We start from the raw sequence: 12985 nt of genomic DNA on the forward strand, positions 1-12985 counted from the left end.
CTTCGACGGCTTTCAGCCTCACCCTGCTTCATTCTACTATGTTAATAAATCATTAGCTCATCCATGAACATGATTTCTGCCCGAGTCCCGTCGGATTGCATCGGTTGTGGGGATGAAGACGATAACTTCCATGATTCCACACTCAGTCAAGGCATCATCAAACTACGCCTTTGATTCTTTGTTTATTTTGAATACGCGCCCTCTAGCGGCGAAAATTACATATTGTGCCTTTAAATTGTTATAATTCATGAACGCTTTTGAATACAGACGTAAGGTTGGTCTCTTTTTAAAGAAGACAATTAGCAGATTATTGCAGAAGTGAAATCATTTTAAAAAAATGAAAGTAAAAAAAAAAGTTATAGAAGTTTAATTTTACTGTAAAGAAAATGCACTGTACTATTTTTATTTTATTTTATATAAAATAAATATTTGTCAAAACAGGTTTTAATCCAAATTTGGCATAAAATTAAAGCCATATGTTTAAATAAGTTGTGTTCCAAATTTGAAGTTGATATAAAAAAAATTGAGGTTACTATGCAATTTTGTTTAGGCGTTATACCACAAACAGCCACCGGGTGCCATCCAAACTCCATTGGATTTTTTTAATACATTTTTCTGTCACAAATGTATAAATTTCTCTCTCAGTATTACTCCTATCATACCAAATATGGAATCTTGAGACTCAGGCCTTTCCGACGATATGTATTTTGTCAAGATTCTAAAAAGTTTCGATTCCAAAAGACCGTAATACATTTTGTAATATGACACGCCGCACTAAGGGGGAGGAGCCCGCTAAAAGATTTTAAAGTACCATTTCTATGGTAACGCAATGTCCGATTTCAAAACGGTTTTCCCAAGATGAATTTTGAGGTTTTTAGCTTTCAAGCTTTCAAATGATATATAATATATGATGATTACTAAAACATGTGATAGGAAACGAATAGAATTTTTGTGACAAAGGTCAGAGCTCCTGTTATGGTGTATATGTTTTGAGGTGCACTCTTGTCATAAATTAATCTATTACTGCTCCTACATAATTTTTAACAACAAACAGTGGTAAAATATCTGTTTAGGAGTCTTAGACCTTTCCAACGATATATAGTTTGTCATGATTAGCTTTGGATTTAATTTTAATATATTGAAGTAAACTTAGGTGTTCTGCTAGCGGGACAGTGAGAGTTAAGGGGCTAAACAACATGAGGATGAGCAAATGACAAAAAATGTATGTTTGTGTGAACTATCCTTTAATGTCTCATTTTAAAATGGTACTGTGACAAACTATGAACTGTGTTACAGGTACAAAATAGTCAAAGTAGTCCACCCATAAATCTGCATTATATTCTAGTAAGGCCTGTCATCAGTGTAAGTCTATGGAATTTTTGGGGCAAAAATGGGCAACTAAATCAACTGAAATTTGGACATATTTACATTTTTAGTGAATTGTCAGGACACTAGGACACACCATGAGAACCCATACTGTTCCAGGTGAACTTTTAAGTATAATTTTTGAAAATGTACGTGACTGACCCGGTACTCTGGGTCAGGGAAGCGTTCCTGAACCCTGAGGTAGAGTTGATGGAAAACCTGGCAGATGAGCAGGGGGCAGTAGGAGGCCGACTGCAGGATGGAGGTAAGAAGCTCAGACAGGTACGACTGCAGGAGGCTGGAGCTCTGCTGAATAATATCAGACTCAGTCTGCTGACGGTGCAAACCTGCACACCTATAATACCAAAAGACCCAGGAAAAATTCAGAGTAAATGACCTTTACAAACCATGAAAAGTCTAATTGGAAGTAGGAGTCATCCATTTTTTTGTCTTACCCTGCCTCTTTCAGTTCTACTTTACTTGGGTCCAATTCTACATATTTCTTTTCTTCAAAGATTCGGTTTATTATCGGGCCCAGAAGCCTGTGCAGATATTGCATCCCAGCCACCTGCCGTGAGAGAATGAAGACAAAGGTGCCTTTGTGTAATATTGCATATAATCACATTATGAAAACTGCTGGAATAAAATATAATAAAACAGCAGGAGGATTAAGCTGGAATAGATCTGCAACACAGCAAAACTGATGCTTAATTTAACATGAAATCCAAATTAACATATTTACTGATTCATGTTTGTCTTTACAAACTTTTCTCAAAATGTGTGCAGTTCTTAACTACAATAAATGTCATTAGGCGTGTTTCCATTTCCATTACATAAAAAAATCCATTAAATTGAAATTGCGAATTGAAAATACGCCTAATGGAAACGCGTCAATTTCGCCAAAACGCCCATATATCGCAAAAAAGTTTTTACGCTCGCATGAGGTGGTTTTTCAGGCAATGCGATAAAGGAATAATTCGCAAAACTGCAATGGAAACGGGCTTTTCGCATTTACAGGTCACATGGCGTATGTAAAAATCATGATCATTCGTCAGTGTAGCCTACTATAACCTCCAAGAAACACTTCATACGTGGCCGGTCTCCAGTATAAGGGGCTTTCCTACCATTAATGCTTAGACAATTTACACTGCACACGTCTGCGGTGCAGTGTGGCTCTGATACGGCCACTGAAGCTGATTACGGCCACTCTAGTCAATGCTTGTGTTTATTCCAGCCGCGCCACGCACGTTTCTGAAACGGCTCTCTGTGCTGCTTCTGTAAAGATACACGCTTACGCCTCCTTTGAATAAATATAGTCAAAATCCGTTAAAATCCCACCCAAATCCGTTGCCATGATTTATCGCGAGAGGCAAAAGGTTACGTTTTAGTCGCATAACATTGGTTAATGGAAACGCCGTCATTTCGCAATACTTTTTTTTATCGACATTTATAAAATATCTCCAAAGTTTTGCGTAAATCTGTAATGGAAACGCGCCTAGTGAGTATCAGACTTCATGCTGCAAGTCAAAAGTCTGGATTTCATATTCAATTGAAATCAGTTTAAAGATTTCAGCATAATTATTACACATTCGACACATATTAGGGCGATCAGTCTTCCTTGTTTTGGGGACAGTCCTGGTTTTTGACACATAACACGGCTTGAACAGGGAGTGGGACTGTTTTACACAGTATTTTAAACATTCCCGAAAGTTCAAAATAATAAGTCTACTTAGGGGTAGTAAAGATTCATTTCCAAAAGCACAAACATTAAACAGCATTTGAAAAGTGTAAAAAAGGTGTAATTACTGTATACAGTAAATTCACAATTTGTGAAAATAAAAATATAATACAATTTGAAAATGTTAGATAGTGACATTTTTTGTTGAATTTCATATTTTTGTTGAACTAGTTTTGGTCAGTTTGATACACAAAAATGTTAATAATTATTATTAATAATAATAGTGACACCACAACAATTAAAAAAATATTGCACATGTTTTTTAATTCATAGATCATATCAAATTCAACAAAATTCTGTTGTTATTTTTTTTTTACCACTGAACTAGGATTTCCCTGGTTTAAGAAATCATGTGGATTATATTATATAAGCATATTTACCTTCAAAAATGATTCCATAGACTTGGATGCTAATGAATTACTGCGGAATAGTGTGTTGGGTTCAGCTGAAGAAAAACAAACAAAATCATAGCATCAATAGCATGACAGTGCACATAGGATTTAGAAAGCTCCTTACCAGTATGGGTGCTACTAAAATAAACAGGTAATTCACACGTATATGTTTCGTGTTTGTTTGCTTACTAGTCTTTTCCAGCTCCAGTTTGAACAGAACATCCAAAAACTCCTTGACAAGCCCTTGACCCAAAAACAGCTTCACTAGATTATTAGCTACTTCCTGTCTGCTCTCTGCTGTAGTGGTCTCATCAATCAGCATGATGAAATCAGGGAAGTTGCCCTACAATTAACACAATCATTTCAGTCACAAATGAGGTTATGCTTAAAATTAACTTAAGATATACACAATGCAACACTGTGAGCTAAAACCATAACACATTAACTACAAAAAACATGCTTGCTTGATTGCTTGTTCTACTGTGCAACATTTTAAAGGTACAGTACACCCCAAAAAAGAAAATTCAATGGTCCTTTCCTCACCCTCGTGTTGTTCAAAACCCATATGACTTTGGAACACAAAAGGTACAGAAATGAGCAGATAGAAAAATTTACCATATATTTCTTTTGTGATCCACAGAAAGAAGAAAGCCATTGAAATTCGGAACAACATACTGTAAGTGCGAGTAAATGATGTGAGAATTTTTGGGTGACCTGTCCCTTTAACATGAGCAGGCACGAATAAAGTATCCATCGCATGCATACAAATGAGATCAGATAACAACGAGTGCCACATTTCACAATCCATACACCAAATTATGTCTTGTTATCTTGTTACGAGGAATATGCCATGTGAATTTAAGAGATAATGCACAGGCATATTCCCTGAGATAAGGTTCAGTCCAAATGGCATCAGACTCACGTTGAGCTGAGAGCCGACCGACTGGCTGAGTAGCTCTGTGAGTGGCTTGTAATGGCTGGATGGCAACACAACCTCGTCTCGAAGCCGTAGCTGCAGACGCAGAGAACCCAGAGTTCCTCTAGGAGAGAATGAGAGAATCGCAGCAATACTAAATTATGTTACTGACATATAGTGTCTTCACTTTTTGGATTAAAATGTGATTTTAATGTTTGATTGATGAAAAAACTGTGAAAAAATATAATTAACCTTTAGTTTCACCTAAGAAAACATTCTGTGAGGGCTTACTCATAATGAAAAAACACAGTGAAACCTTTCCAGGAACTAAAACTCAGCATGGCAGACAAACAATATTACCCAGAATGACTCCATTAAGGACACTGCTTTGTTCAGTGATACATAAAAAAGCCAAACAGTAAATGTTATTACTGTGAATGTGGGTGGCTGTGTTTTCTAGCTCTGTCATGATGGAACAGAAAATGAGGACACCGTGGCAGCCCAACTGAAAAACACAATATTGCGGCAAGCATTTGAAGACAATTTGGCTTTAGAAATGTATGTTTCACACTAAAGTAAAAATGGCACTCGGTTTATGCAGACCGCAGCCGCACAATCCTCAAAACAAGCTTGCAAACCTACTGCCCACGTAGGTGGCATCCAAATCACCATAAAAACTCTTGAAACACTTTATAAGTAGAACACGGCAAACCACACTAAAAACACTCCACAGGGAAGACATGAGTCTCATTTCATTTCAAAAGACTTTGACTTTAGCATGATGATAAGGTAATGGTGAAACATTCTAACATACACAGTTCACACAAATATTAGGTAACAGGAAAATAATCTGTTTTGAATTTATATATTTAATTGATTTTGGAGTAATATTAATATATTTCAACCATGACAACTCTCAACTCTCAAGTTTTAGCATGTTAATGGATATGTCTTGACAGGCTAAATCTGCCACACACACTGCTGTAGAGCAAATGGACTTGCTACTGCCAACAGATGCACAGACATGCTGCTGTGAAAATGTAAAATATGCTGCTGCATGAATAGGCATATATAAATTCCATAGCAGATCTAGATAGGTGGAGCTAGGGGAGGTGGAGGGTTTCAGAGGAACTTTGATGCACTGCAGGACCAGCTTGCAGCGAATACTGAACAAGACTATTTAAATGTTGAATAAGGAATCTCATTGGCTGCATAATCAGCAGAGGCCAATCAGCTTGTGCCATGTAGTAAATAATGTAATTGCTGTCACATTGCATGTGAAGGACCTATGAGCCTGCACCATCTAGAGCCTCATGACTGAACTAGATATTTGAACTATTTTATGAATACTACTACTAATATATTTATTTAAACAATTATTAATAGCATTGACTTTGCAATAAACGGTAATATTAAGTTTATTATTAAATTAAAATAAACAGAAAATGTATTTCTAATTATCATTTTGTTGGTCTCATCCAAAATCTTGGAATTCTTTGGAATTCTTTTCTATGCTGCATTAAGAAGTTATTTCAGAAAGCGCCATAATTAAAGAGATGTAAATATAAATTTACTATCCTTTTAAGTTGCATACATTTTTGAACATTTTTATAGGCCTATGATGACTTAATATACTGCCTCCGCACAGCACACAAGGTTTCAGTCTGTTGAGCATCAGCATTTTGTTTTCACACCAAACAAGCAGAAACTGATGCTGTGTTTACTTAACCACAGTTATATGTATTTTGAACAGCATAATTAGTGCTTTCATAGTGTAAATAGTATTGTGACCTATTTTCTCTTTGATTGCTCTACATGTAGAACTCACAAACCACAAGGAAGTTTGCAAGAGTTGCACCTACTTAATTGACAAAGGGTCCAAGGTACAAGAAGGGACAGAAAATGTCAGAAGCCCTGGAGAAAGGGGTCTAAAAATATCCAATCTGTTATAGTCTCCTCTTGGGGTGAAATTCATCCCAGGCCCATTAAATCAAGATACTGCTATAATGAATGAGCAAATTACTCAAGACTTAAAATAAAGGTTTACCTTTAAAGGGATAGTTCACCCAAAAAGAAATTTTCTGTCATTATTTGACGGGAATTCCCATAGTATTTTCAATTTGGGTAAACTGCTTTTATCACATTGATTCATAAAACACTCCACACTGAAATGTGGCACACAAACTGTTAAAAATGGACTGGAATTATCTAACATTTCCTCTTATTTATTTATTTATTTTTTCGAAAGATTAAGAAAACTAGATTTGTCATTATATGACCCTCTCAAAGCTTTGTTTTTTCCAAATAGCATTAATATTTTGTAACTTGCACATGCAGTCACTCCATACACCACATGCTCTCTCACTGTAAAGATGGGTAATACTCAAGGGAAGGTGGGAATTGGAAGAGAGTATCTGTGTGTGTGGTGAGTGCCGCCATAACAGCCAGTCACTGAACAGCAGGCAACAGATGGTAGGCCGTCAAAAATCCAATCAGGAAGAAGATGGTGAGGGAGTGAAAAGAGAAGAAAGAGAAAATAAACAAAAACAACAACAGCTTGATTTGTTCACTGAGATGAGAGCGGATCACCCAAGGGGAGCCAGAGATTATAGAAGCTTAATGGGAAACTTTTCATCAGGATGACATCAGAATGAGTAAAAAAAAACCTTCCTAAAGAAAAATCACAAATAACATCAGGGACATCCTAACGAAGCATGAAGATATATAAAAATATATAAGTTATAAAAATATAAATAAGTTAATAACTATATATTTGATTATGCAAATATATACAGGGCCATGATGACTCAGAGACAAGATTATCAAACAATGCTTTTTTTGCTATTGCATGTGGGCAAAAAAAATTCAACCCTACAGTCAAATAATCCTTTGTTCAGGATTGGCTGTGACATTTTAATTCCCATCTTGTTTTTTAAATCTGGTCAGAGTAGAAAAAAGTAAAAACTGTTTAGCAGGAACAGATGGTCGTACATCAGCATATTCAAAGCAGCCTAAACCTGCCAATTTTGAAAACAAAATTGTGGTAGCATATTTTATAATATAGTTTAACATTCTTAAAATATAGCGAAGTTTAAAACCAGCTTTTTGGTTTACCAAGGAACTGTCGATATCAGTTTAATATTACAGCAGTCATTTCAATGTTCTTGAGTCTTCTATATTAAATAGTTAATGTAACGTTTACAGACATAAATTACCATTAAAATATTGGTCTTACTGAGGTGGGGTTTTTTTTAAAGAGTTGAATACTTTTATTCAGCAAAGATGCTTTAAATTGTATAACTGCACAACTGATAATACTATTTTCATTTTTTCATTTTATTTCGAACAAAGCACAATATAAAACAAAATATATAAACACAACAAATATGTTGCAGCACCAAAGAAAAACCACGTCCCAAAGACGTTATAACAAATGTCCGAAAAGGAGCGGGATGAAGCAAAAGCGTATTATTTTTCCCACCCCGTATACAATTCCATACCGTTCCAGTATATCTTTTAATATATTACATCTTCATATTTTTATATGATCTTCGTATCTTTATATATTCCTTACAAAATAACAAATCCACAATAACTTAAACACCAACCAAATGGTTTTTATCCAAAACAACCAGTCAGCCCACAATCACCCATCCTAATGCAATCAACATTATTTCTCCATAATAAGAAATGTTTCTTGAACAGCAAATCAGCATATTAGAATGAGTTCTGGAGGATCATGTGACACTGAAGACTGGAGAAATTATGCAAAAAAATTGGCTTTGAAATCACAGGAATAATATATATGTTAAAATAAAATAGAAAACAAGTATTTTGAAATTTTAATAATATTTCACAATAGTACTGTTTTTACTGTATTTTGGTCAAATAAATGCAGCATTAGAAATGTCTTTCAAAAACATGAAAATAATCGTACCAACCCCAAACTTTTAAACAGTGGTGTAGATTAACATCCATTAGTAAAAATCAATTATTATAAGGGCCCAAGTCCCTTTTAATAGCTCGAAAATCTTAAGATTGAAGTATCATATTGAAACTCCAAAATTTAAAGGCTAAGGTTCATATGAAGTTATTTCAAAAGTCCATCAAAATGTTACATTAGTTTTGGGTTAGTGTTTCAATAATATCTGTCCAATTGGTTTATATTAATTTATATTAGTTAATATTAATATATTCATATTTATATTAATATTAGTTTATATTAATTAATATGAATTGGTTTATTATTGGTTTATATCTAAACAATTACATTTGTTCCTATACTTCTATTTCTGTATATAGTACATTATTTAATTTTTCTTTTTTTATTATATTAGTGTTATATTACATCCCTACTGTGTTATTCCTATGTATGTCTGCACTATCATGTATGTCTGCACTATGTTTGTACTTTCTTCTACACTGGAAGCTCCTGTCGTCAAGTCAAATTCCTTGTGTGTGTAAACATACTTGGTAATAAAGCTCTTCTGATTCTGATTAGGTCAGAGGGTCAAATTACAAGAGTTTGAAATGAATAAAAGATGTTAACAGAGGTTAACCAAACAATTTAGGTTAATTCCCATTGACTTGGGAACTGTCTGGTCAAAAAATATAACTGAAGTAAACAGAATCTGAAAGTATTTGGTTACCAACATTCTATCTTCTCTTGAGTTCGACAGAAGAAAGAAAGTCAACATGAGTGTGAGTAAATGATGATAGAATTTTCATTTTTAATTCTGGAAATACTCCTATTATTTTTTATCTCTAGGACCCCCTCAACTTAAGGACAATAAAGTCAAACTGTGAGCCAATCTCAATGGAACATGCGGGTTAATCCTGAAATCATGGATATACAGTCCATGTACATCCTAAATACAATCCCTTGGCCTTTAAGAAGATATATGAATATGGAATGGTCCAACATTTTAAATAATAAAAAAAGTCTACATATGACACTCAAATGCCCTTATCTGCTACCGACATTTACATAATATTACACCTTGTCTACAAACATTGTGTAGAGGTGCTCAAGCCTGATCCATTTATCCGTGTAGAAGTGGAGTTTGAACTACGTGACTCGTAGAAGGATTTAGACAGTAAGTTCTTCAGCACAATCATGTCAAGTGAATGAATAAATGAACGAATGAATGAATGTCAATGACTCCTTTGCCCATGTGGACACAAGTCTGTCACACTGACACGCTGTGTCCCCAAAAACACTCTCTGTCTTAATCTACCCACAAACTCAACACAAGCTCTCAGATGACGCATAGCTTTTATCATCACCCAACCGAATCCCCCTTACTGGAGTTTTTACATAAGCCTTTCCATCCCACTCCTCCTGTGCCAGCTTGAGATATAATCCCCACTGTCAATCCACGTGGCCAAATGATCTCTTATGGGTGGAGAGGAGGGATGGGTGGAGGGGAAAATCGAGCAAACGAACAGAAAAAAATCCCAGGATTTAGCCAGGGAAAGGATTAGTACTTCCTGTCAACACATGGAGCAGAACACACAAGCGTAACACTGCGAAAGCCTGGGAAGAGTGCGTAACAATCCTCCAATGTTAGCTCAGACTAATTCCCAGGGAAGTTGCACTTTTTTTTTTTTTTTTAGTTTTGTTATCCATTATATTTTATTGTCCTTCTGCCAATTGCTTAATGTGCTCTGCCACAGGCAACCGTTAAAGGTGAATATTTGTTGCTGTGGCAACCAAAGCTCAAGGTTTGCTTAGGCGGTGTGTATATTTGCCACAATTCCAAATACACTCACTCATATTCACTGTGTTTGGATTTGTCAGGCCCCAAGCGAAACCAGCCCTCCTCTTGCTGGGCAGACTGAAGCTTGTTGATGTTGAACAGGACCTGAAGGAAAACACATCAATTGATGTGACAATTAGCTGTCAAAGCAACCGAAGCTAAACACAGCAATTGGAACACTTATTATTGGGTGACAAAGGCAATGTCACAGTGAACATCTGTCAAACAGAGGCACAAACGCAATGTTATGAAACAGTGACTATGCTTCAATTGTTTAGGTAAATTCAGGAATTGCACTATAGTGCAATTAGTAACCAGCTATTACGTAACTGAATTAAATTTAAAATTTATTAAAAATAAATTTAACTGTAATTAAATTACAGTTACTTAAATTACAGTTATGAATGAAAATTCATTCTTTGCCACTAGGTGCCACTTTTGGAGCAGTAAAAATAGTGGTTTCCCCGGTAACACTGTACACAAAGCAGCACTGCGCTCACAAACGCTGCTTTATCAGGCATTACAGGCAAGATGAAATGGAAATGAAATCGACCAATCGGACCAATCACTGCAGATTAGCATCACGGGCAGTGTTGCCAAGTCCGCAGTTTCCCACGGAATTGGGCTACTTTAAAGGGGTCATATGATGCGATTTCAAGTTTTCCTTTCTCTTTGGAGTGTTGCAAGCTGTTCGTGAATATATAAGACCCCTAAAGTTGCAAAGACTAAAGTCTCAAACCCAAAGAGATATTCTTTATAAAAGTTAAGAGTCAACGACGCCCTCCTAAAACGCCTCGTTTAAACGCCCCCACATGTCTACGTCACTGTGTGGGAAGATTTGCATAACGCCGCCCAAATGTTCATGCAAAGAAAGAAGGTGTAACTTTATTGTTGCTGCCTTCGCTGCCGCCATGTCGTGAGGACGCTGTGTGTTTCGTTGCGAAAGCGAAAATACTTTGTTTGCGCGGGTTGTTTTTCATGTCAGCGGGTTGAAACGACCCCAATAACATGATATTAGCTCCACACCTGTTTCAGTTCTCCCAATTAAGTTTCTAGTACTTAAGTCCTCTGTTTTTCCCTGGTCCTTTGTCTGCTATTGTTTTTGTCTACGTGTTGTGCTACCCTTTGCTTCTTGATTCCTTCTGTTTCTTGTGTGGATATATAATTTGAAAGACTGTTTTTGGATTATTCCTGCGGTGTGTGCTTTTACTAGCACACTACTTGTTACAATCACACACACATATATAATATAATATAATATAATATGAAAAAAATAATGGTTTTGTGTTTCTGTTCCATTTGCACTTTTCCCAGCAAGCACTGGGGCATGAATAATTAATTGCATTGTTTGACTGTTTGCTTGTTTCATTTAAGTTATTGTTCTAAATATAAAGAGGACAAATGGAAATGACCAAAAACCTTTTTTTGTTCAGTGTAGGTCTATTTGTATGGAGCCATGAACATGACATGTGGAAGAAAAAATGAATATCGTGGCCATGAATTAAGAACATTCCCACAACCTATTAATTCATGACCATGTTTTAATAATTTGTTCCCTCATTCCCAGTTGTTTCAAATCATGTGCAGTTCTCCATCATTTAATGTAGCTTATATATATATAGCATGTGACGTGTGTGAATGACGTATTGTCTTTTCAGTTAATCGTGATGAAATAAAAAAACAACTTGGAATATAGTGCATGAGTTCTATGGACTCTTGTCATCATGATATATGTTTTCTTCAGTTTTTTTTTTTGGACTATGAACTGTCGTTGAATGGAAAAGAGCTGCATGACCATTTAAAAGTTATACTTTTGTGATCCACGGAGAGTACAGCACACTCATTTTGAACAATATGAGGGTGAAAAAATAATGACAGTTTTTATTTTAAACACACAATGTCGTACTAATTAAATGCTTTGTGATTTATTTTAAACTGAGACAAAGGTCAGCTTTAGAACATGAGGAAATCCTCTAAACCAAATCTCTAAATGCTCAAGAAAATGTCTGTACAGTCACCTTTCCCAGAAAGTCGTTTCTGCTGACCAGATCCCAGTCCCACACCTCCACACTCAAAAGGCTAGTGTCAGAAAGCGTCTCGTCCAGCTCAAACTCAAAACTCTCGTTCCACCGTGGGTAACAGGACTTTTTAACCACCTGGAGGAAGCAGGGTCATGGTAATCAGCAACAGACAGACAGATCTAAGTGTGTGGCAGATGAAATCAGAAATATACAGACACATCCTTACCGCGCTCTCATACGTTTTGCCATTGTATCTCACTCTGACAAAAGGATCAGAAGCCCCATTGCGATCCTTTTTTGCAAGATCTCTAGAAACCAAGCCGAAAGTACATAAGGCTATTAGAGGCAAATCCAAATGTAGCCTATGAAGATCAAATCTCTGAATCCCCATTCTAGCAGTCAATGCCTGATTCACACACAATGACATGTTTTTTTGTTTTTGATTCAAAATCTTTTAAATACATTGCCTAAATGGTATTTACACATCAAATTGCTAACCCAGGCTAAATTTCATGTGATGCTAGAGTATCTTGTTCCATTTTTCACACGGTTTAATTCAGACAAGTATACCTTTGGCACTAAAATTCAGTGTTTTTGTGGCACTAGCCATGCTAAATGGCTTGCATTCCTTCACTGATGCAGATGAAACACTCTATTAAAATAAAATACTAAGGGAACACTTTAGTATATGGACCAATTTTCACTATTGGCATGCCTATTATTAACATATTGGCTGTTTATTAGTGCTTCTAAAGCACATATTCTAATCCTACACAATACCTAAATTTAACAAC

At 35.8% G+C, this 12985-nt stretch overlaps 1 protein-coding gene across 1 annotated transcript in view; it reads right to left on the reverse strand.

The window, feature by feature from the left end:
* Nucleotides 1-12985, reverse strand: part of LOC107709756 (ras GTPase-activating protein 4-like) — a 42473-nt gene that overhangs the window by 13296 nt on the left and 16192 nt on the right. The window contains exons 6-13 of the mRNA XM_016514361.1: nucleotides 12418-12499; nucleotides 12189-12326; nucleotides 10184-10275; nucleotides 4418-4535; nucleotides 3685-3838; nucleotides 3484-3548; nucleotides 1821-1933; nucleotides 1528-1720 (exon numbers count right to left, since the gene is read on the reverse strand). Of these exons, the coding sequence (XP_016369847.1) occupies nucleotides 1528-1720; nucleotides 1821-1933; nucleotides 3484-3548; nucleotides 3685-3838; nucleotides 4418-4535; nucleotides 10184-10275; nucleotides 12189-12326; nucleotides 12418-12499 (955 nt within the window). The remainder of the gene's footprint in view (nucleotides 1-1527; nucleotides 1721-1820; nucleotides 1934-3483; nucleotides 3549-3684; nucleotides 3839-4417; nucleotides 4536-10183; nucleotides 10276-12188; nucleotides 12327-12417; nucleotides 12500-12985) is intronic.

The sequence above is a fragment of the Sinocyclocheilus rhinocerous genome, unplaced genomic scaffold, assembly GCF_001515625.1.
Source record: "Sinocyclocheilus rhinocerous isolate Xijiao unplaced genomic scaffold, SAMN03320098_v1.1 scaffold896, whole genome shotgun sequence".
Lineage (NCBI taxonomy): Eukaryota > Metazoa > Chordata > Actinopteri > Cypriniformes > Cyprinidae > Sinocyclocheilus > Sinocyclocheilus rhinocerous.